Raw genomic sequence first — 23,519 nt, 5'->3', positions numbered from 1 at the left:
ATTTCTGAAGGGTAACTTTGCTGGGTATCGTATCTTTGGCTTGATTTATTTTCTTTCTTTCAGTACTTTGAATTTATCATCTCATTCTCTCCTGGACTGTTAAATTTCTGAGGAGAAATTCAATGTTAGTCTGATGAGGGTTCCCTTATGAGTGACTTGGTGCTTTTCTTTTGCTGTTTTGAAGAGTACTGTCTTAATCTTTGACTTATTACAATTTGATTATAATGTGCTGAGGAGAAGATCTTTTTGCATTGCATTTGTTTATGAATCTCTAAGCATTCTGTATCTGGATATCTAAATTTCTTCCTAGACTTAGGATGTTTTCAACTATTATTTTATTAAATAGGTTTTCTAACTCTTATTTTTCCTTTTGTCTTGTAGAACACCAGAAAAATTGATCACTATAAAGTATCTCATATGTCACAAAAGCTTTTTTCAATTTTTGTCTGCCTAGCCTATTTCAAAAAATATGTCTTCAAGTTTTAAAATTCTTTCTTCTGCTTGATTTAGTCTATTGTTGAGCTATTCAAAGTATTTTACTTAATAAATGATTCAGTTCTAGAATTTGTTTTGTTCTTTATGACATCTATCTCTAGAAAATTTCTCATTCATATACTAGTTTTTCTGATTTATTTGTATTGTTTTTATGTATTCTCTTGTATTTTATTGACCTTCTTTAATGCTGGTATTTTGAATTCTTTATCCAGGGTTTCATAGATTTCTTTAGTTGCTAGATAATTATGTCCCTTTGCAAATGCTATCTTTGTGGGTTTTTTTTTTTTTTTTTTTTTTTTTTGTTTTTTTTTTTTTTTTTTTTCATGTTTCTGTGTCCTTACATTGTTATCTGCACATCTGTCATGACAATCACTTCTTTCCATTTTTAAATTTGTTTTCATAGGGGAGGACTTTTTCTTGAAGATGTGTCTGTGGTGCTTGTTGGGTATGGTAATTTGGCTTTGACTCTGGGTGCACGCAGTAGTGTAGCTCTCAAGATTTCTTTGCTGCTAAATAGTTTCATTGGTGTCTACAGTTTTCCTCAGTGGTCTAGGTTGTGGTTATTAGGGAATACTGTGGTAAAATTTGCTTGTGACAGGGACACCAGATGGGCCTGTCCTTGGGCCCCAGCGGTGGCAGCAGCATGCTAAGCATGCCTGTCCTTGGGCCCTAGGACATGTGTGCTGGCACTGGTGTTAGCAGACCCAAGCAAGCCAATTCTTGGGCCGCTGGGCAGCTTGTTTGGGTGATAGTAGTGGCAGTTGTGGGCTGGTGGTGAGTGTGTCCTTGGGCACTTGGACAGTTGGCATGGGATGGGTGATAGTACTAGTAGTGGTGGGACAAACCTCTGAGTCCCAAGAGCTCCCCGGTGGTGTTGGAAGTGATTGCAACAGGCTGAGCAGGCTAGTCCACAGGCTCACAGGTGATGTGTGTGTGTGTTGTTGCCCACTGTGATGGTAGTGGCAGGTTCGGTGGCTCCAACTTCAGGCCCCTTGTTGGAGTGCTCGGTGACAATATGGAAGGCAGGGGTGGTGTGACCCCAGGCCCAAGGCAGAATGTTCATGTTGGGGTGGCAGCAGCTGTACTGTATCCCTGCTATAGGGGAGGATAGAGTCACTTTCAATGGCAGCAGTTGTAGGCAAATGGCTGGCAAGTGTACATTTCACTTGCCCTTTGTCCCCAGTTGAGGCATCCCACTGCTATGGCAATCACCTGGCAGATTTGTTGTCCTACGGGAGATTAAAAATGCACAGTAGCTTCACTGTTGGGAGCAATGTGGTAGCTGCCAATGGCTAACACTACAGTCCTAAAAGTAGCAAGCAGCTGCAGTCCTGACTGCAGGTGGGGCATGTCATTGGGGCTCCAGGGATATGAAGATGCAGGGGCTGTTGGGCCCAGGGAAGAATGCAGTCTGATGAGGGCTGAGATATCAAAATGACAACTTGCTGAGCTGCTTAGGACTTGGGGGTTGTGTGGGATTATGTGTGCTCCTTCTCTGGGGCAATATCATCACACGGTCTTCAGGTAGCTGCCTATGTTGATCTGTCTCAAAATAGCCTAGGGGCTTTCCTATGACTGGAGGGAGTCTAATGGGAATGCTGATCACTAGGAGTCACCCACGTACTCTTACCTTATACTGGGGAGACTTTCCTGTCTCCTAGCCTATCCCATCTAAATAGACCGTATTGCTTTCTTCCTTCCCCTTCTTTGCTTTAGGTGTTTCCTAAATTCTGTACTTCTCTGTAGAATTTCAGATACTCTCTCTTACATGATATATTTGAACTGTGATTATCTACTCATTATTTTGGTTCTCCTTCATGGAAGAGAATATAAGATGTCTCTGGTCAGGCATCTGGAAGCATCACTGATTTTTTCATAGAGACCCTTTTGTGTATCTTTCAGAGTTTTGTATCCATCTTCATAAGGGATTTTGTTAAGTAGTTTTCCATTCTTGTAGGACTTAGTTTTGAAGGAGAGTTATGTTGGCCTCATAAAATGCATAAGAACGTATTTTTTTTTCTTTTGTTATTGTCTATAAGAGTTTGTATAAGAGTGGCAGCGTTTTATTTTTTTCCTGTAAGTATTTGGAGAAATTGCAATGTTTAGAATTATTTTGAATGAGCAATTATATCTAAAACACTTAGAAAGTAACTAGCATTTGATAATGGCTATAAAATATTAGTATTCTTGTGTGCATTAAATATCCATTTTCCTGTGTAAATCATTACATTAAAATGCTAGGAGAGAACAGCTGTGGGCTTTACACAGTAGTAACGTTCTTGAAACCATTCCTTTAGCAGTCACCTTTCAGGATTTCAGCATTTATTCAATTATCAGTTACTACTCAATGTATTTTCAGAAGATTTTTATTTTAATTTTTCAACTGTTCTGTTGCTGTAAGATTCCCAATACATAAATGAGAGGCAGGTTTTGATAGAACATAGCTTTTTTAAAGTTCATGGGTATGTGTGCAGGTTTGTTACATCAGCAAACTGTGTCATAGGGATTTGTTGTACAGAATTTTTCATCACCCATGTATGAAGCCTCGTACTTATTTTTCCTGATCCTCTTCCTCCTCTCACCCTTCATTCTCCAATAGGTTACAGTGTATTTTGTTCCCCTCTGTTTCCATGTGTTCTTATCATTTAGCTCCTACTTATAAGTGAGAATATGTGGTATTTGGTTTTCTGTGGCTGCATTAGTTTGCTAAGGATAATGGCCTCCAGCTCTATGCATGTTCTGACAAATGACATAACATGATCTCATTCATTTTATGGCTGCATAGTATTCCATGTCGTATACCACATTTTCTTTATCCATTCTATCAATGATGAGCATTTAGATTGATCCTGTATCTTAGTTATTGTAAACCGTGTTGCAATGAAGATGTGTGTGCATGGGTCTTTATAGAATAATTTATATTCCTTTGGGTATGTACGCAGTAATCGGATTGCTGGGTGAAATGATATTTGTCTTTAGGTTTTTGAGGAAACACCATCCTGTCTTACACAGTGGTTGAACTAATTTACACTCTGACCAACAGTGTATAAGTGCAGAACATAGTTTTAAATAATGAGTATGGCTAACTCATCTCATGTCCATGAAGAACTCTTTGCAGCTAATAGGGGTACACTGAGATTGTGACACATCTGTTTTCTTACAAAAATCATCACAAATATCTTCTTTTATTCCAAATTCCAGCCCTCTCCTCTTTCTCCACAGTGGAACTTTTCAAGGGTTACCACCATTCAGAGGCTCCATATTTTCACATCCACTTACTTCTCAACCAAAACATGGTTTCCATTTCTACCATTCCACTGAAATGGCTTGTTGCCAGGATGCCTCCAAGCTGTCACATCATTAAGTAAAGGTCATGATTCTGCCCTCTGCTTATGTGATCTCAGTGGCACTCAATATTACCACATCAGCTTTCTTGAAGCATGCTCTGCCATTGAATTCTATGACAGTCTATGCTTGCTGTTTTTCTCCTCTGTATTTACCCATTTCTGTTTACCCTCTTAGCTGACTTGCCTTTATATATATGACACTGACTGTTAAGTTCCTCAAGTTTTGATTTCTTGAAGCTTTTTATTTCAATCACTTTGATATGCAGTGTTTGCCCTTAAATGTGCATATCTCAAGTATAGTGTGTCACTTGCCTGGAAACCATATCCATATATTCCATGATCTTGCTGACATTCAAATTTGGAGGCTTTTCAGGTTTGTGAGATTTCGCACCATCTAAAAGTGGGCTCCTGTGGTCCTCTCACAGCTGCTTTTACAGTTTTCTCCCTCAGTGAAAGGTAGCATCATCTTCGTAGACCTGGAGACACCTAGACCAGGGTGACCAAGAGCCATCCTTGACTCTACTCTCCCTCATCCCAAAGTCCAGCAGTGGTTAACTCCTGCTCACTTTATCTCTTCACCATCTCCCAATTCCACTTATTTTTTTTCCCCATTGCCACTATTTAAAAGTCCAGGGTATCATTCATTTATCAGGAGTACTACAAAAGGCTAATATTAAGAACTGTTCCCTAAACTTTGAAAATTGCTAGGCTATCCATTGCAGTCAGAATAGTTTTTAAACTTAAACCTGAGCATGCATGCCATTGCTTGAAAGTATCTGTTTAATGTCTGCTCTACCAAGGGAATGCAGTCTGTTTTGTTCCAGAAAATTATCAGCATTCAATATAGACTTGTTAATTATAAGTTACAAGTAAAGAAAAAAACCAAAAAAATTGTTTTATCACCTAGAAATAAACATTATATTTTCCTCTGATAAGTAGGTAAGAACTTCAAATATAACACATCATTTAAAAGTTTATAATTGACCTAGCCAGGGATTAGAAATAATATCACACAAAATATGCTCTTAATGTAAGAAATTATTCTCCAGGATAGACCATACTGATTTATCCAGTCCAGCCCTCTGTTCTGAAAACAACACATGAAAAGGCAGAGAAAGAAAAATAATCTCTATGACCTGGCCTGTTAAACAGGTATTTATTTCCTGAGTAATGATGAGGTGCCAGCTATAATGGGCTACTGAGTGGAGGACAGCGGTCAAACCCTCTTATGATGTATGCCAGAATATGGCAGACACCAGAAAGATATGAAAGATGTGAGGGTACAAAAAAGGAAGTTGGAGTCACATCTAGTCACAGGACTAAGCCTCTTTGGAGCAGGAGACTTGCAAGTTTTGCAGGAGAGTAGAATCTATTCAGAAAGAAATTGCAGGGAGGTCCTTCCAGTCTGAATGAAGATTAACTTGGCATAATGTAACTGGCACCATGGCCATGACATCTGAGAGGTTATGAAGGCCTCCACTTGGGTGGTGGCAATCAGAACAGAAGTGGTTAACACACTGACACTGGACCTAGTAGGCTTTATGGGTTGGGAGACGAAGACAAAAGCACGAGGAACAAAAAAGAGGATGACTGAGAAAATCCGAGCCCAGAAAATACCTGTGCCAGCAAGGGAAATATGGAAGCTGAAAGGAGATGATAAGGGTTGGAATTCTGAAGACAGGGAGAGACAGATGCTGTTTAGTTTCTGACCTGCTGAGGTGTAGATGCTTGTAATACAGAGAGACAAGGCTAGAAATGGGAGGATGAAGTTTGATAAAAGAACCAGGAAAATTTGGCAAGACTTCAACATCCCTACTTACTTATCATACTGTGAATCGATAATCCATAAATTTTATCTAAAGCATTTCGGAATCTTTCCTAAAAGTTTTTGATTATTTGTATAAATCTTAACATGTCCTTTACAAACAACATTCCTTTTTAATATCCAATGTCTACTTAATCAACTAACAATTGTTTTCTATGTACAGTTTATTCAAGGTTGATTCGGTCCTGCTCTTACATCCCAGCTAGTGTTGGGTCCTAAACTTAAGTCTGAGAATTTCAGTTGGGCTGCAGAGGAAATAAGTCTAACTAATGATGCCTTCTTGTCGGTCACATAATTTCATTTTGAAATGCTATAGGAAAAGAACAACAATAAAGCATTGGTTCCACTTTTAAATAAATAAGGGGTTATTTTGCTGCTGAAAGTTTTCATTCAAATGACTGATCAGATCTCACATGCCTGTTTAAAAATGTCTGACTTAGGTCATTACAAAATGACAGACTATGATAAACTAGATGATAGTTAGAAGCAAGACAATGAGGCATTGTTTACACAGAAGATTGAGTAACTGGTTTAACAAAAGAGGTTCTTGGATATCTATTGTATGTACAACTATGAGATTTACTGGAGCTTTTATAATTTCTGCAAGGCGCTTTTCCAGCCAGCTTCATTAACTTGAAGTAAATCACATCATGCAGAAATCTGGCTCAGCCAGAAAGCAACCCAGTAAGATACAAGATGAAGAAAAACAGACACGGGATGATAAGATTTAGAATCTTTGGCATTTTTCACAAACATTTTGTTTGAAGATTATTAAATTACAACCCAGAGACAAAAAATATATATGTATAGTAAACTCACTATTAAATGAGATCTTTTACCTTAACTTTTCTTTATAATACATACATATATAAAAACTGCACAAAGTATGTGTCAACAAAATACAGTCTTTAAAACTTAAGTATCATTTAAACAGTTAATTGCATACATTTTATATATGCAGAAACTCAGGATTTTTACATGGCAGGGGAATACTGTCAAATGATGGGGTCTGCAGAAGACAGATGCTATCAAAGGAGGACTCCAGGGTGGTATTTTCTAGAAATGGGGTTCTGAAATACATTTTTATTGTATGTAGCTTATTTTGCTTCTAAGAGGAACAAAAGATACATTTCGGCAGCCGAAGTGTTTTTACTTTCTGCTTAAAACATTCAAGCAAATGAAATGATTATAAGTAAGCAGTCTTATTTATGAGTCCCTTTGTGCCGTTATCTTTCTAAATATCTGGAGAATTCATTCATTCATTTCTCCCCTCCCCCCACCTGCCTTTCTGAAATTACACGTTGACATTTTATAATGTTTTGAAAATACGCAAAAAGTAAAGTCAGAAGAGGAGACACTGTAAGGCGACCAAATACTTTCATTAAACCATCATTTCTCAAGTGAGTGATCTCTAAGGGTCCTCCTAGGGCATCCATTGCCAGCAATGGACCATGCTGCAGTCTGGCTTCCAGCACCGAGAGGTTTCCCAAAAATTCACATACATATCCTTAATAATCATGGCAGAAAGATCCCTAAAGGTTTGAGCTAATTCTGATAATTATTAAAAATGCCTTTTAGTAATATACAGTATTTGGACAGATGATGGCTATCAAAGACTTGTTAACTTGGAGAAAAGACTTATGCCCATGAACAATCATCTGAAAGGAGTGTGGGGATGGGGAGTGGAAATCTTAATGAGACTCTGTTGGAGGTGTGAAAACAAGTTCAAAGTCACTCTTGAATCCAAGTGGGCTCCTGGCTGTTCTCAAGGAAGGTAGTGTTCAGATCCATGGCAGCCTGGCTTTATCTCCTATTTCAGAATGGAGGTTGGTCTTTCACAGTCTCAGGATTTCTTTTTGCTGGGCTGACCACTCTATGAAACTAGGACACCCATAGGTGGGGGTGTGTGCACATGTGTGTATGTCTGTGCACGTGAAGGAGGAATAATACAGAGGGTGCCACAGGGCATGCATTTCAGAAGAACACTGTGGGTACCACTGAAACAGCCGTAACATTGGTCTAATCAACCAACCACAATATTGGGTGCTGGTCTCCAAAGTTGGTGTGTGCCCTAGAGTGCGCTGCGCTTCTTCCTCAGGGGGCTGTGACTGCTGCAGAGTTTCAATTCCGTGTACTGCACCTGTGAAAACAAACAGCCATGATGCTAGCGGTTAGGTAACCCTAGCTCACCACAGTGTGTGCTAATGGCTCCCCAAGGACAACCCAAGGCAAAGGAAGGAAGGTTCAAAGGTAATGAATCATTTTCTAAACACAGGAACATGGAGGGATTAATTGCAGGAAGGATTTGAGAAGTCATGCATCATTTCTTGAAACCAAAATATTAAAAGCAGATTTTTTCTAATGAGATGCATGGGTTTCTACCTGCTCTGGGCACTGCTGGAGGATGTTCGTTTTGTGTGTGCCAGTTTTCAACCTTAAGTAAGCTTCATAACTGCCTCTTGGGAATGTTTATCTTAGTATATGATACAGTAACTTACTGAGAATTATTCATTTAAAAATATCTAAAATCTTGGGGGAAACATCTCAGAAAATTATATACATTTACTTTGCCTGAGAGGGGAAAATGCTGATACTGATACTGGGCCCCAGACTTTCATACAGATTTCTCTTAGAAATTAATTTCATTTGCAATGTAATGGCTAAAACATCTGTGATAGATACAAGTACTCGAGAGTCCCCAGTGGCAAACTGTCATTGTGTTATTAGAAAGCGCCCTTGGCGATACACGGAGGATCTTACTAGTGTACTGTACATCTTCCTGGAATGCTCTTTTGTTGAATCTCTCTGTGTTCATGCCAACTCTGACTGGAATGGCCACTTTGAGGGCTAGTGCCTGGACTGTGCGCAGAGAATCCTTGGGGGCTTAATGGAAATTTCTATTCTTCAAGGATACAGCGTGAACTCACACTGCGACCCAAGTGATGGGATGTTGCATACGTATTGCTTTGGTGTGTGGGCTTTGATAGGCTGCTGGTGGAATGGCTTTATTTAAAATATTGTATTACAGACCACATGTGCTCCCTATTTTTAGCATTTGTGCCCAATTCCCCAAGGACATTATGCCTGATCACAGAAGTCAGGCTCTACAATTTGTCAAAGGCAGATAAACGAAGAAAGCACCCCATTCCTTATGGTGTTTTGCCAAGATGCCCTCAGGGAGCAGAGGATGACATACCTGTCAATCTTCAATGCAAAACAACAGGCACTAGGTTACTATTTTTAAATTAAGAAATCCAAATGTTAGAGTAAATTCATCTTTGTAGACTGTATTTTCACAGCTAACTATAAAGTGAAGTTTAAAGAAAGACAACATCACTGTACATTTTAATTTATAGAACTTGGAATGAAGGGGAAAGAAACTCTAAGGCCTTTCCGCCCCAGATCTTTGCAATCCTCCCTGAGCTGCCAGGGAACAAATTATGCTGCAGTGGTTCAAATATGAAAATCGATATTTGATTTGGGATTCTCTAAGATATTAAAGGATTGTGTCTTTGATCATCTTGATGATATTTCTCGCTATGGTCTCCCCATCTACCTATTCAGTGATCTCTATTCTCCATTTGAGAAACTGCCACCTGCCCTCCTTCCTTTGGACTTATAGCAGACTGATCCACAGGGGCCAGGATCGAGCTACTCTACACGACTTTCTAGTATTGTTGCCTTCGTTAATCTCTGCGTATCCACAGAAACAGGACGCTGCTGGACTAAGTGACCATTATCTGTGAATAATACTTGTGATTGATCTCATATTATTTCACACTGCCTCTGCCTCTATGTGTATTAGGTAAGCAGGGGCTGCGCCCTCAGCATCCCTAAGTCTTCAGAGGGAAGGGAGACCTAGGAGATAAATCGGAGCAAATGAGAATAAAAAGACTAATCCTCTTGTCCCCTACTTCCCCTAAAATGCTTGCCACCCGGAAGAAGAAGAAAATAAGCAACACTCCCTGGCTTTGGATCTCATGCAATTCTACTCACTGAGCCCATCTTATTCTCTTCAGGGAGGCAAGAAATCGAAAGGGGACAAGCATTGATGCACAGTAGCCACGCAGTGTGAGTTCCAGATCATTCTTAAGTAGCTCTTTTTCAAAACAATTTCTCCTAGTCACCTCATGCTTTGGACAAAGATTTTTCTGCCACTTCCCTGCAAGCCAGGCCTCTTTTAGGGATTTTCTGGTTCCTTATCTCAATTACTCACACAAGCAAAGCACTGTGCTCCTCTGGCTCCTGGGCTGGCCAGATTTCAGGTTGGGGCCCCGTTGGTGCTGACCATTCGTTACATACCTTTTGAACATCAGATGGTACCCTAGAGAGGAAGTCTAGCAGCTCATTATTGTCGATGGAATAGGGATTTCGAAGCTTCTTGGTAAATTTATTTATGCCTGAAAAATAGAAACACAGGAGATCTTTTTATCTATCGATCCATCCATCCATCAGTCAATCAATCAGTCATCTATCTATCTAGCATCCATCTTCAAAAACTTGCCTGACTGGGGGAGAGGGGGATATTCACAAGTAAAAATTAGTGTGAAAACAATTACCAGACCTCAAGTCATACACATGTTGCTGTCATGTGGAATCATTCACAAATGCCTTTTCCTGAAGGCAGGAAGCGGGGGCTGTGGAAGAGGGGCTCTGCCTTCTTCAGCTGTGAAAATCCCATTACAATCCCAGCAGCAGGGCGACAGAAACACACGCTCAAACTGGGGAGCACATTGGCTTTTTTGGAATACACTGATTAACAGCCTCCTCTGCTATGAAAACAAATGTCCCAGATGGGAAAAGGCCTTCATTAGCCCAAACAAGTCCCAGCTTGGAGGCTCTGGACCAAACGTAGCAGTGGGAGGTAGAGGGCGGGAGTTGTTTTTTTGTTGTTACAAAGAAAACTGCAGCCATTTGTCTTTCCCCACCTCCAACTCATTTTCACAGGTTTCTCTCCTCTCACAGCAGAACAGAACCTGACATGTTGATTGTACTTTCATGCTGCAGGAAACTGTGAAAAGTTATTATTGGAAAATTATCTTACTATGGTTGCTAACTTAATTTATGGATCACAGCACCGGTGCGTGGGTCTGTCTGGGCAATGGAGAACATGCTAATTTAGGACAAGGACAATGATAATTAGAAATAGGCTCAATGTTTAAGATGTCAACATCCTATAGACCGTCCCTCTTTGGTAGCTGCCCCTTGGGCTCCTGAGCATATCCAGGACACGCCTGGTTTCCTCTTTAGAGGGGAGTTCCTCTCAACCACATTTTGTCTTCTACTCTGCTCTTTGGAGCTGCTTTGACTATATCCGGAGCTCATAAGCTGTAGTCTTTTCACCAAATGTCAACCCGTTTTTCATGTTGAGTTTTAGAAGCAGAAAGACTAGGTGGCCTTCTGAAGTTTTGCCACAGGGTGCTTGTTTAACAAGGATCATATCTGAAGGGCTGTCAGTCCCAATGACGCTGAATGAATTCTTAGCTTCGTTGTACTCTGAATGGCTCCTACTCAGAAGTCGAGGTAACATTTAACTGTTCAGTAGTCCCCAACACACAAAGGGTCTGATTTTTTTGTTGTTGTTCATTAAATATTAGTTTGCTTTCATCTGAGGACTAGGCTTCCTGCATGGCATTATACCTGACACAATGCCAACCTCCAGTCATTTCTCTGGAGGGTCAGATTTACATCTGCTTTGCAAATGGGAGCCAGCCATTGTGCCCGAGTAAATGGTGGCTTGGCGGTTGGGCTGGTGAAGGTTCCTAGCAAATGATCCCCTTTCCCTCAAGTCAAAGCTGCACTCTGCCTTTCTTCCCTCTACCCCCACAGCAAGCTTCATGTTTCCAGCTAAAATTTCCCCCAGTGTGCCTTTACACTAAAATACTCTCACTGTGTTATTCTAAAGACATTTAATTGTAGCATGGGCTTTTTGGCAAAAGAAAATAGACAAGGCAAAATGATGAAGGGAGACAAAGATGTATTGAGAACAGATATATCTTCTATTGTTAATTATATATGGTGTGCGCATCTGGAGTCTTTACAATGAACAGCAAGGCAGGGATAATATCACAGCCGATCAAAACACTGCATTCTTAGTCACTGAGAAGATTATAAACCTGCACAGTAGCTCAAATGCACCAATAAGGGCAAAAGTATTCCACAATGCACTGAGACCATGTTTGAAATAAAAAAAAAAAAACTTAGAATAAAAATTATAGGGCACTCAGATTGCATGTTTCAAATGCACACCTTGTTTATGAAGGTGTCCAGGCTCAAATGTTTCAATAATTTTCCCTATTAACAACTGTGTAAGACTGATTGTCAACAGGAAATCAGACTCCTTGGTCTTTTTTTTTTTTTTTTTTTTTTTTTTTTTTAAGACGGGATTTCGCCATGTTAGGCTGGTCTCAAACTCCTGACCTCAGGTGAGCCACCACACCCAGCCACCTTGGCCATTCTTTAAGGGACAAGAAAACAAAGGCTATGGTGTAGGAATACCTGGGCCCCCAGTTCTGGCTCCATCATGTATTAGCTGCATGATTTTAGAAAAATCACTTAATCTTCCTGTACTTCATATTTTTTACATGAATATTTGAATAATGAAGGATCTGCCTTATAGAGTTTCTTGAGTAGACAGGAGAATCACTTTGGGCAGTATAGGCAAAATGATACGATAATCTGAAATTCTGCAACAATGCAGAGGGCTGCTATCATTACTGTAGATGCCAACAAGACAACACAAGCTAAGGAGACAAAGGAAGTAAGTATGGAAAAGAGTCTTTCTACTATTAAAGACACCTATGATCAAGCAGACAAATTTGGAAATTGTGGCTGTATCTATTAGCATGCTAAACATAATTTTTTTAACCTAAATAATACAGAGGGTATATTCGTTGTAAAGTTATTTTGAGCAAAAAAAAAAAAAAAGGGGGGGGGGGGGGAAGAAAAACAGAAGAAAAGCAAATGGGATCTAAATACTGAAGAATAACATTTGTTGGGAAAGGTGCTATCAGGTGTTGGTCCTGGATCATAGATTGAATTGATCAGTGGGGTAGAATGTTGAATGAACCCTACAGTTAAAAAAAAAAAATCACTTGGAGAAAGAAGAAATAAAAAATTGCATCGCTGCTTTGCACATTTGCTACTTGAGAATAACCACTTGAAACACAATTATAAATATCTGAAAAATGGTGTTATATGAGTGATGGGCAGGTAGTTCCAACTGTAATACACTGGTCGGGGTTGGGCCAGGGGGTCCTTTCCTGTTCATTGATCAAATTCTGAGTGTCTTCCATGTAAGAGAGATTGTGCTATCAAATGAAGATACAAACTTAAATGAGGCATAGTTCCTTCTTGCAAAAAGCTACAAATTTAGCTTGGAGAATTAATATCTACCTTGAAAAAACAGAAGTGGTTGCAAGTAGAACTGAAAAAGTATAATTAAAACCTCTACGAATAGAAGGAATATGGGAAAATCTCTCAAACCCACATGGGATCTAATCTTAAGAAATGCTCTGCCTTCTGGAAAGACATACTTCATAGAAGTGACTAAAACTCATTAGGTAATGTTTCCTAAAGAAAACTTCAGATATCCTTAAAATCTACTTCTCACTTAATTCTCAAAAATCACACTCCTACACAAGAGAGGTCATGGGCCTAATACAAGGTCATCTATATGGAGCACAGGTATTAAGCTTGCAGGCTCATTCATTCATAAAATTATTTAATTACTCATTAAAGATCTATTATATAAATGTGGTTGCACTAGGAATTATCAGGCTAAAGAGGAAATAAAATATCTCACCTGTCAAAATAATTTTGGTGTGTCCAAAAAATACTCTGCCTAGCTAGTATGAAATTAGGCTGTTTTTATACACTTACATGAAATGATTCTGATACTAATATACAAAAATATGACGACATAGAATATGGAAATCTAGCATATACAGTTTTTCAGAAAAATTATAAACAGAACAAAACATTTTAGAATATTATTCACCATTTTTACCACTCAATAAAACATGAATAAGTAACTTAAAGTTTTCTGATCCTTAAAGTTAGAAAAACCACTAAAACGTTAAGACATGCAAGGGATACAATCATATAAGAAATTTGTAAAATAAGTCCTGGCCCATGCTAGCTAATAACTAAGTCCTAACAGAACTGCAGAATATATTCTAGGATGGCTTGGCAGTTTTTACATGATGAGAAGAGACATAGATCATGTGGTGATTGCCAAGGCTTTTGACTACATTGCCTATGGTAAACTCATCAATAAACTATGAGCTCCTGTTTAAAATGTAAAACCAAAGAACCAGACATAGAGTACAAAGCTCAGAGGGTTACTATCAGCCCAAGAGAGCATAATAAACTCCATGCCATTTAATGATTTTATCCATAAAGTGAATAATAAATAGAGCAATATTTGATTAAGCAGATGCAAAAAGTTGTTGGAAAGCTGCCAAGATCTTGCAGAGTAAGATCAGAAGTCAAAGTGATGTGGGTATAGAGGAAGAGGGGCTGGAATCCTGAAATTGCTGATCAAAAGAGAAAATATGGTATTAGTCGTTGTCTTTTTTTGAGACAGTCTTTCTCTGTTGCCCAGGTTTGAGTGGTGCAGTGGCTCAAACTCGGCTCACTGCAACCTTTGCCTCCCGGGGTCAACCAATTCTCAGGTCTCAGCCTCCAGAATAGCTGTGATTACAGGCTCCTGCCACCACCCTGGCTTATTTTTTGTATTTTTAATAGAAACCGGGTTTTGCCGTATTGGCCGGGCTGGTTTTGAACTCCTGACCTCAGGTGATCCACCTGCTTCGGTCTCCCAAAGTGCTGGGATTACAAGCATGAGCCTCCGTACCTGGCCAGTATTAGTCTTCTTTGTGGAGGGAAAGATGCATAAAAGCAGATCAAGCAAGCATCAGGATGATGAAGAAATCAAAAAGCAGCAGTAACAGCTGGCCATGGCACTCAGCTTACATGAACTTAAAAGTGAACAAACCACAAGCCAAATGATTGCAATATTGAACCACATACTTGTTAGGGTCAGAAAACAAGATCTATATTCTAAAGGTTATCAGTAAATACATTAAGATAGTAGTACTCATGAAAAAATAATTGCAAAATATGATACTGGTTGATGCAAATAACATTTAGTATATAAAGTACTCCAGAAAATACTTTTTTGTGTGTGCAAAATATGCCTTCTTAATTAGTGGCCCTGAAGATCTCTGTGTTCTTAAGGATCAATTATGTTGCTACGTTAAAAAAAAAAAAAAATTACCAACAAGAACTAAGTACAGATTAGACTTTCCTCCGAGAATCAGGATCATCAAGTATTTAAACAGACCCCTGACTAGTTAAAGGATAACTGAATTATACCTCTCAAAACCCCAAAATCATTCTACTTCTGTAACTGTATGCGCTATTCTATTTTTCCCATGACTTTTCCTATTGCCAAATGCCCAAGTTGGGCTTCTCTTGACGGCAGGATTCTACCTTTGTGGGTGCTCTTTGAAAAAGTCTGTACTTAATGGTTCTTAGAAAGGTTGTAGCTTTCATCCGGCATTTGTACACTCTCAGCTTTTGCTTAAGGATGAATGCATCTCAACACAGTCTCTTTTCTTTGTGATTTCCCCAAACATCTTAACATCTGATGATCCCTGAAAGTGATGATCATTGAGAATTCGGTGGCAGTCACAGCTAAGTCATGGAAAAAACCAGGGTTGACAGACCCTTTATAAAGAGGGCTAATTGCTTCTCCAACATTTAAGTTAGTGCAATTTTCTCTCCTTATATCAACTCAGAGCCCACCCAGCAACAGACACAAATATTCACAAACCTGCTTTCATTTTGTCCAATCTCTAGTTTGAGTATTAAATCAAATCATGAAATTTATTTCCAGTTTGCCACTTTTGTTTCTACTTAAAAAAGAAAAAACAAAGCAAGCAGCTAAACGTTAAACAGACACACCATTTCCCCTGGTAAATAACTTCCTCTCCATTCAGGCACTTGTTGGGTAGTCACAGAATGCCCCCTCTCCTCCCTCTCCCTGCTTCTGGATTTAAGAATGGGGTTAGGTTAATTTTTTCCTTCAAGAGAGATGAAATGTCAGAAGCAACCTGGTGGTGGCCAGATCCACTTTTATATAATATCAAGGGCATGATGCAGGTGTTTGCTCACTGTTTGAACAGTGTTTCCATAACGTTACTCGGCCACAGCAATACATTATTCAAGAGGATTTATGACTGGGAAAGCCCAAAGGGAAATGGCATGTACAATCACATTTTTATTTGATTGCAATTATGCAAGAAGCCTATAAATATCTACCCTGATCGTTCATGCAACTGGCCTTTTCAGGGAGGTCCTAGAAGTTTTTGTTCCCCAAATGCTTTCCTTAATCTCATGTTTAATTGCCAACAAGAGCACATTTAAAGTTAATAGTCGCACTTTAAAAATGAGCAATTGGTTCTTACCTGGAATTGATTGCTAGCAAAAGGACCATGCCAAACTTACCCCAGATTAAAATGATGTACCGCAGTGGAATGAAATACAAAATGATGGTGGCTGCTGCCAGAATCAAACAGGCCAGAGATGAAAGGAAGGGGACTGTCCAGTTAAATGTGCTGTAGACAAACCACATAAATATAATTTCCTCTGATGTTCAGCAACTGCCACAGAGTCATCTTGTCATGTTTATTTCATGTTCATAATTACAGAAAATTTTTTAAAAGTCTATTGGAAAAATTTCTTTACAAACCTTGAGATGAGAGTCTGCCAAAATGATTGGGTACTGGAAAAACATTCTTAAAGACATAGTCACAAACCAATTGCCATTCGATTTGTCACAATATTGCTGACTTCACTTCTCTGGAACCCACAGTTCCTGAGAAGACTTATGTCTCTCAAACATGATTAAAAACTGCAATGTTGCCACAATGGCTCTACCTAGAGATCTTCGAAACTAAGGGTTAGGTCACTTTTAAGTCAACAGTTGTCTCTCGATGAACACATGGTACCTGTAAATACGGTAACTTTTTCTTTACTAGAAGAGGGAGGATTTTGTTGTTGTTGTTGTTGTCTTTTTTGAGACAGGGTCTTGCTCTGTTACCCAGGCTGTGGTACAGTGATGTAGTCATAGCTCACTGCAGCCTCAACGTCCAGGCTCAGAGGATCCTCCTGCTTTAGCCTCCCTAGTAGCTGGGACTACAGGCAAGCGACACCGCAGCCAGCTAATTTTAATTTTGAAAATTTTGTAGATTTGAGGCCTCCCTATGTCACCCTAGGCTATTCCCAAACCCCTGGGCTCAAACAATCCTCCTGCCTTGACCTCCCAAACTGCTGGGATTACAGGTGTTAGCCACTGTGCCCCATGAGAAGGATAATATTACAGGGCAGTGGTGCTTTTGTGTTTACTAATAACTTATATTTAGAATTCCAGACTTGTTTACACTATAAATCTAACCGTGCCTTGAAATAAATGGGGAAGCATTTGACTATAAGTCATCACACCACCATTAATAGATAATGTAGGTGATTACACTAGGTATTATTTTCACAGAGCTCCTGGTTCCTTTTGTTGTATCTCTTGCCTGCTTTGACTGGCATGGAAATGGAGATCTAGAAGATTAAATGTGGACCTGGATGTATTGTAGAAACTGATGTGCAGTCCTAGAGATCAAACACCCTACTGAAGTGCCTGAAGTATTTCTTTTTAATGGTCTTCATCTTCACAGAATTAACCATAGAGCCTTGTTGCCTTGTGCTACGAATACAGAAAAGCAAGATGTTTTTTATGGGAGGTGGGCGAGAATGCAGGTGGATTTTAGAGGGAATAGCATGTAAGTTATTAAGCACTTTATATGGGCCAGGCATTGTGCTAACATTTTTCACATTTAGAATGTAATGTTCTTAATAATTCTGCCCCATTTTATAGATGAGCAAATTAAGGCTGAGAGAAATTGTCTAGCTTGTATAAATAATCCCAGTTCTATCAACAGTATAGGAGAACTATAGTAACCTCATCCTCTGGTTAAGACTGAGGTCGGGCAAGGGGGCTCACGTCTGTAATCCCAGTACTTCGGGAGGCCAAGGTGGGCGAATCACTTGAGGTCAGGAATGTAAGACCTGCCTGGTCAACATGGTGATATTCTGTCTCTACAAAAATACAAAAATTAGCCAGGCGTGATGGTGGGTGCCTGTAATCTCAGCTACTTGGTAGGATGTGGGAGGAGAATCGCTTGAACAGGGGAAGTGGAAGATGCAGGGAGCTGAGACTGCACCACTGTACTCCAGCCTGGGCAATGTTTTGAGAGCAATACTCCCTCTCAAAAACAAAAGATGGAGTGTTACTCTTTTTAATCTGCATATTATGAGGTATAATATTGTATAATTGCAAGCAAATTGGAATACTTTTTAACAAGCCTGTTGGTCATTTTAATTTGTTTCTCTATGATTTCTAACTTTTTTTTTTTTTTTTTGCACTCAGACTATTATTTAGGAAAGTGCTTAAGAAAAATAATTTATAAGCAAATTGACTTGGGTTCAAGTTCAAGCTTTATATCTTCAAGTTAAGTAATTCCCAGAAATTGATTCAATCAATCTCAACCATAATTTCCCGTCTGTAAAACTGGAATAATAATAACACCTATATCATAGATTCTGCTACAATTAAAAAGAACTTGCAAAATAGGTAGCTCAGCGGCACATTGTAAAGACTTTAAAAAAAGGTTACTATTTGCCAGTTTTCTCCTGGGCGGTTTTGCTCAGCTTTTTCCTCAGTGGTGTCCAATATCAGTTTGGATAGTAAAAAAATCAGATGTTTCTCATGTTTGTTATATATAACATTTTTCTAGTTTGTTGCTTTCTTTGTTTATAAATTTTCACATGACTAAATTTGTCAGTTTTTCCGATTAATCACTATTTTCCTCCCTTCTTTATTATGACATCTTTGTTATTCTGAATTTCTACATGTGTATGGGTCCATTCCACAGTAGAACTTGTAACAGTACTTTCTGGAAGGCAATTTTACAATATGTGTTGAAATGTTATCTAAACTCCACAAAGGATCCAGTTCAGCATGGCAAGAAATTTAACTTGCAGTTCCTTGCCCAAGGGCACAGGGGCAGTACATATGTCTTTCTCAGACTGGTTGGTAATATTTAAATAAACTCAGTAAAATAAATAGATAAAAATCTCTAAAGAAAAAATTAGATTTATACTCTGCAATACTATGCAGCTTAAAAAAAAAAGATGAGAATACGCTAAGAATGCTCACTCAACCCCCACCCCACAGACTCAAGGCTACATACAGTAAAAACTAAACTGCAGAAATAATGTACATACATAAGATAATATAGAGACTTTATATTTCATTGGTTGTATTTGATTATTTTTATAATAAATATATATGATACTTTAAGCAGCAACTAAATCAGGTATACCAAATAAAGAAGGAAAAACAAATTTATCCCCTTTTAAATTTTTTAAGGTGGAAACACAATGGCTGTCAGCCCTTGGACATAAATCCATAGCTACGTGGCAACAAAACCGACTCTGCTTCACCCTGGAAGATTACTTATTAACTTTGTACCCTATAATGTAAAAATAATTCCTGTGCAACTTTTGTTAGCTGTGTGGCCTTAAGTAATTTACTCCACCTCTCTGTGCTTTCGTTTTCCCATCTGTAAAATGGTAATAATAACTGCATCTACTTTATAGAGTTGGTGAGGGGATTCAATAGTTAATACATATAAAGCATTTATAAAGCTATATGGCACATAGTCATTATTTAGTAAGTGTTAGCTACCCTTATTTTTCTCACTGTTATTGCACAAAACTGATACCAATAAGGAAAGAAAGTTATTGCTATCAGGTATAATTTTGAAAATAATAAGAGCTATAACAATAAAATTACTTTAAAAAAAGGAACATACTTTATCGTTCCTTTTCTAGCAATGCCATTCAACTTTGAAGAGAAAGTAAAATACTAGATCAACAGAAAAAAGCCATTACTAGGCTGATATGAAAATTAAAATATATTTGAGTATAAAAATAAAATAAATTGCAAGACGTCTTAGACATAACTAAGCTCCAAAGTTAATTTTCACTCTAATATTTTCAGCTAAATAGTGGGATTTTGAGCTTTTCTGTTGTCTGCATGGTATGATGGGAGGCTGGGGGCAGAAAACGAAGCCTAGGACCTCCCCATGGAGAGATTTTAATATGAGACCATCGTATTACAGCTTACATATTCAGGCTAAGAATAAGGAAGGAGGGACACATTGTACCATATGTGAGTGGACATAAATCATGACCTTGGTGCCAAGTGGAGAGATTTATCATCTGAGTTTATGCTACCAGTGTTGCTTGAAAAGCCTCAAGCAACAAAATTTAATTTAAAAAAAGGATCTAGACTGGTAGTATCCCAAGGTGACTTAAACAGTAATCCTCTCCAAAGAAATGCATCATCAACTCTGATGTCTGAGTACTCTCCACATGAAAATCCAAGAATACAAGTGTATACTTAAAAATGCAAACCACGAAAGGATGCATGACACCATGAGTAAGAGTCAGCAAAAGTGACAGCAAAATCTGAAACAAAAGACTTGAAATATTGAGATCTAATCCATTTAATCATAATGTTTAGTATATTAAAAATCACGTAAGAGAGGCTTGAAGATATGATCAAAAAGAAAATGAAAAACAAGAAAAATTGATACGAAAGCAAATAGAACTTTGAAAAGTGAAAACTACAATAATTGAAGTTAAAAACAATGAATGAATTAGGGCTTTAAACTGCAGAGAACTAATATAGTCCAAGATTATCCAAAGAAAGTAGTTAGAAGGCATCACAAAGAGCAAAAAGATGAAAGATACTAAAGAGAGGTTAACAGATATGGAATATAGATTAAGAAGGTTCCTGCACTGACTGGGAAGACATTAAAAGTGACAATATTAGACTGTGGCAAATAAAGCTGTTAACTCTAAGATGACAACTAAAAAATAGCAGGTGTGTTTGAATTCCTAGCAAATGGAGGGAAAATATGGAAGAAATAAAAAGACATAGAACAAGCAAGTAAACACCACTATTAATAAATTACAGATTTAAACCTAAGTGCAATTGTAAACTTCATTAATTTTGCAGGGATTACATGCTACAATTAAAAGATAGATTGAAGGAAAAGTACAGAAAAGAAAGGTGAGACAGTAGTCATCCCTTATCTACAGTATGGCTTTCTGTGACTTCAGGTAGTCAGAGTTCCAAAATGTTACATACAATAAGATACCTTAAAAGAGAGAGAGAGGAACACCATCATGTAACTATTATTAAATTATTTTACCATAAGTGTTCTATTTCATTATTACTTACTGTTAATCTGTTACTGTGCCTAATTTATAAAGTAAACTTTATCATAGGTCATGCATGTACAGGAAAAAACATCGTATATACAGAGATCAGTATTACCCATGGTTTCAGACATCCACTGGGGGTATGAGAACATATCCCCCATGGATAATAGGGGACTACTGTACAGCCATACCAATATTGATCAACAAGATATGTAGGAAAAAACTGTATTAGCAAGAAATATGTTGCTTCATATTAATGCTCCAATCTACCAAGAAAATATGATACTTTTAACATCTACAAACCAAATAACATAGCTTCAAAATATAGAAAGGAAAAACTGACAAAATTAAAGGGAGGACTAGACAAATTCACAACCATAGTGAGAAAACACATCTAAATAATTGATAGAACGAACGAACCAAACAAAAATCAGTACAAATGTAAAAGGCTTGAATATAATGACCAAATTTAATTATGAATATAGAGAGAGAACAGTGCATCCAATGATCTACTTTTCAAGCTCACATGGAAAGTAGTCCACTGCTGGATCAATATTTTCTAACCAGAAAGCAATTAAGCTAGAAATCAGAGATAAAATGATAACTAGAAAATCCCAATATACTTGGAAATTAAGCAATACATATCTTAGCCAAGGAAGAAATAAAAATAGAAAACAGAAAATAGCTTTAACTAAATTTGAATGATAATGAGAAGACAACATGCCAAAATGTTTGGCACGAAGCTTGAGTTGTGATTACAGGAAATTGTAGAACCTTAAATGTTTATGTTAAGGAAGAAGAAATACTGAAAATAAGTGATCTAATTTTCCATCGTAAAGAGTTAGAAAAAGATATGAGTAGCAATTAATGAAAAAACAAGCAGGAAATAGTGAAGATTGGTGAAAGCAAATGGTGGTTATTTCTAAAGACTGATGTAATTAATAAATCCCTGTCTAGAAGAAGATAAAAAACAGTATCAAGCAACAGATCTTACTATTAAATAAGAGGATGTTATAAATAACTTTAAGTCAACAAGCAGAAAATTTATCTGAAAGGGATTACCTCTTTGAAAATTAAAATTTACAGAAACAGATGAGAAATAATAGGTTGGCTGCCTATTATTTTATAATATATTTTATAATATTCTATTATATACATTACATAAACAGAATATTTAATCCAAAATCATCTCCAAAGGAAAACTTCAGGTCTGGATGCTTCACCAGCTAATTCTATAAATCTTAGAGGAAGTAATCACATCAGGCTCACATACACTCTTTCAGAAAAAAAGACAGACAGAAGCAACCTGACCTTGTATTATGAGTTTAGAATAACCTATCTGCAAGTAAATTTCAAGAACAGAAAATAAGTCAGTCTCACCAATGATCATAACTGCAAAAATCCTAAGCAAGAAAAAAAGATCCAAGCAGATATAAAGGGACTATAGAACAGCAATGTTGGGTTTACTCCAAGAATGTAAGATTGGTTTACCATTTGAAAACCAAAGTAATTCACATAAACCAAAAATAAAGCAGAAAAATAACATAATTTCAATGAATGTAGGCAAAAATATTAGGGAAAGCTCAACTTGCATTCAAAATAAAAACTCTTTGCACACTAGGAATAAAAGGAACTTCCTTTATCTGATAAAGCATATTGACAAAAACCTACAGCAAACAACATTGTTAAGGGTGAAATGTTGAAAGCTTTCTCTCTTGAGATTCCATGAGAAAAGGATGTCTCAAAACACCAATTCTAATCCACTTTGTACGAGAGCTAATAGCCAGTACAGCAGGTCAAGAAAATGAACTGGGTAAGGGCTGGAAAGATGAATATAAAATTATTCTCACATCTAAGGAAAAAATTCAGAATAATCATCTTCATACAAAAATAAAGATAACTAAGTTTACCATGGTTATTAGATACAAATTAAAGCAGAAAAATTAATTTCATGTCTATACATGAGTAACAGCTAGAAAATGACATCTGAAAAAATATACCATTTAAATTAACACCAAACTATCAAGTACTTAGGAATATATCTCACAAAAAAATGTCAGACTTCCACAAAGAAAACTCTAAAACAATGATGAGATCGATTAAAGAAAATCTAAAGAGATATTACACTGGAATATAACAAGCTGATATATTAGAAAACTTACACATCTGGGTATCAGTTCTTTCCCAATTAATGTAATCCTAATAAAGATCCCAATAGTTGTGCATGCACAAGTGTGTGGTGTGGTGTGCTTTCTAGAAAGGGAGTTGTGTGACACACTTACTTTCCCACATAGCCTGTCAGATTTGCCTTCTAAGAGCCAGGGCAGTTGACTAATGCCTTTTCCCCTCAGCAACGCACAATTTCAGTGTTAAAATGGTTTAGAAGGAGGGCAAGGGACATTCACTGGGTCTGTTTATTTAACACACAGAGGAGGAAAGTCAATAGCAAAAGAATAATACTAATAATAGCTAATATTTTTAGGTGATCACTACCTGCCATCCAC

At 37.7% G+C, this 23,519-nt stretch overlaps 1 protein-coding gene across 15 annotated transcripts in view; it reads right to left on the bottom strand.

The window, feature by feature from the left end:
• Positions 1-2,846: 2,846 nt before the first annotated feature.
• The window catches only part of MCTP2 (multiple C2 and transmembrane domain containing 2), a 264,268-nt gene continuing 243,595 nt past the window's right edge, over positions 2,847-23,519 (bottom strand). For 11 of the 15 annotated variants that reach the window (XM_037734892.1, XM_037734897.1, XM_037734898.1 and 8 more), the window contains 2 exons: positions 16,180-16,289; positions 7,816-10,067 (listed from right to left, as the gene is read on the bottom strand). In XM_037734892.1, the coding sequence (XP_037590820.1) occupies positions 9,880-10,067; positions 16,180-16,289 (298 nt within the window). In that variant the 3' untranslated portion in view covers positions 7,816-9,879. The other 4 variants (XM_037734928.1, XM_037734921.1, XM_017518186.2 and 1 more) reach the window with 2 other exon arrangements.

This window comes from Cebus imitator, unplaced genomic scaffold, assembly GCF_001604975.1.
Source record: "Cebus imitator isolate Cc_AM_T3 unplaced genomic scaffold, Cebus_imitator-1.0 Scaffold19, whole genome shotgun sequence".
Classification (NCBI taxonomy): Eukaryota; Metazoa; Chordata; class Mammalia; order Primates; family Cebidae; genus Cebus; species Cebus imitator.
Note: the sequence above shows the minus strand (reverse complement) of the source record. Positions and strands in the feature narration are given on the sequence as shown.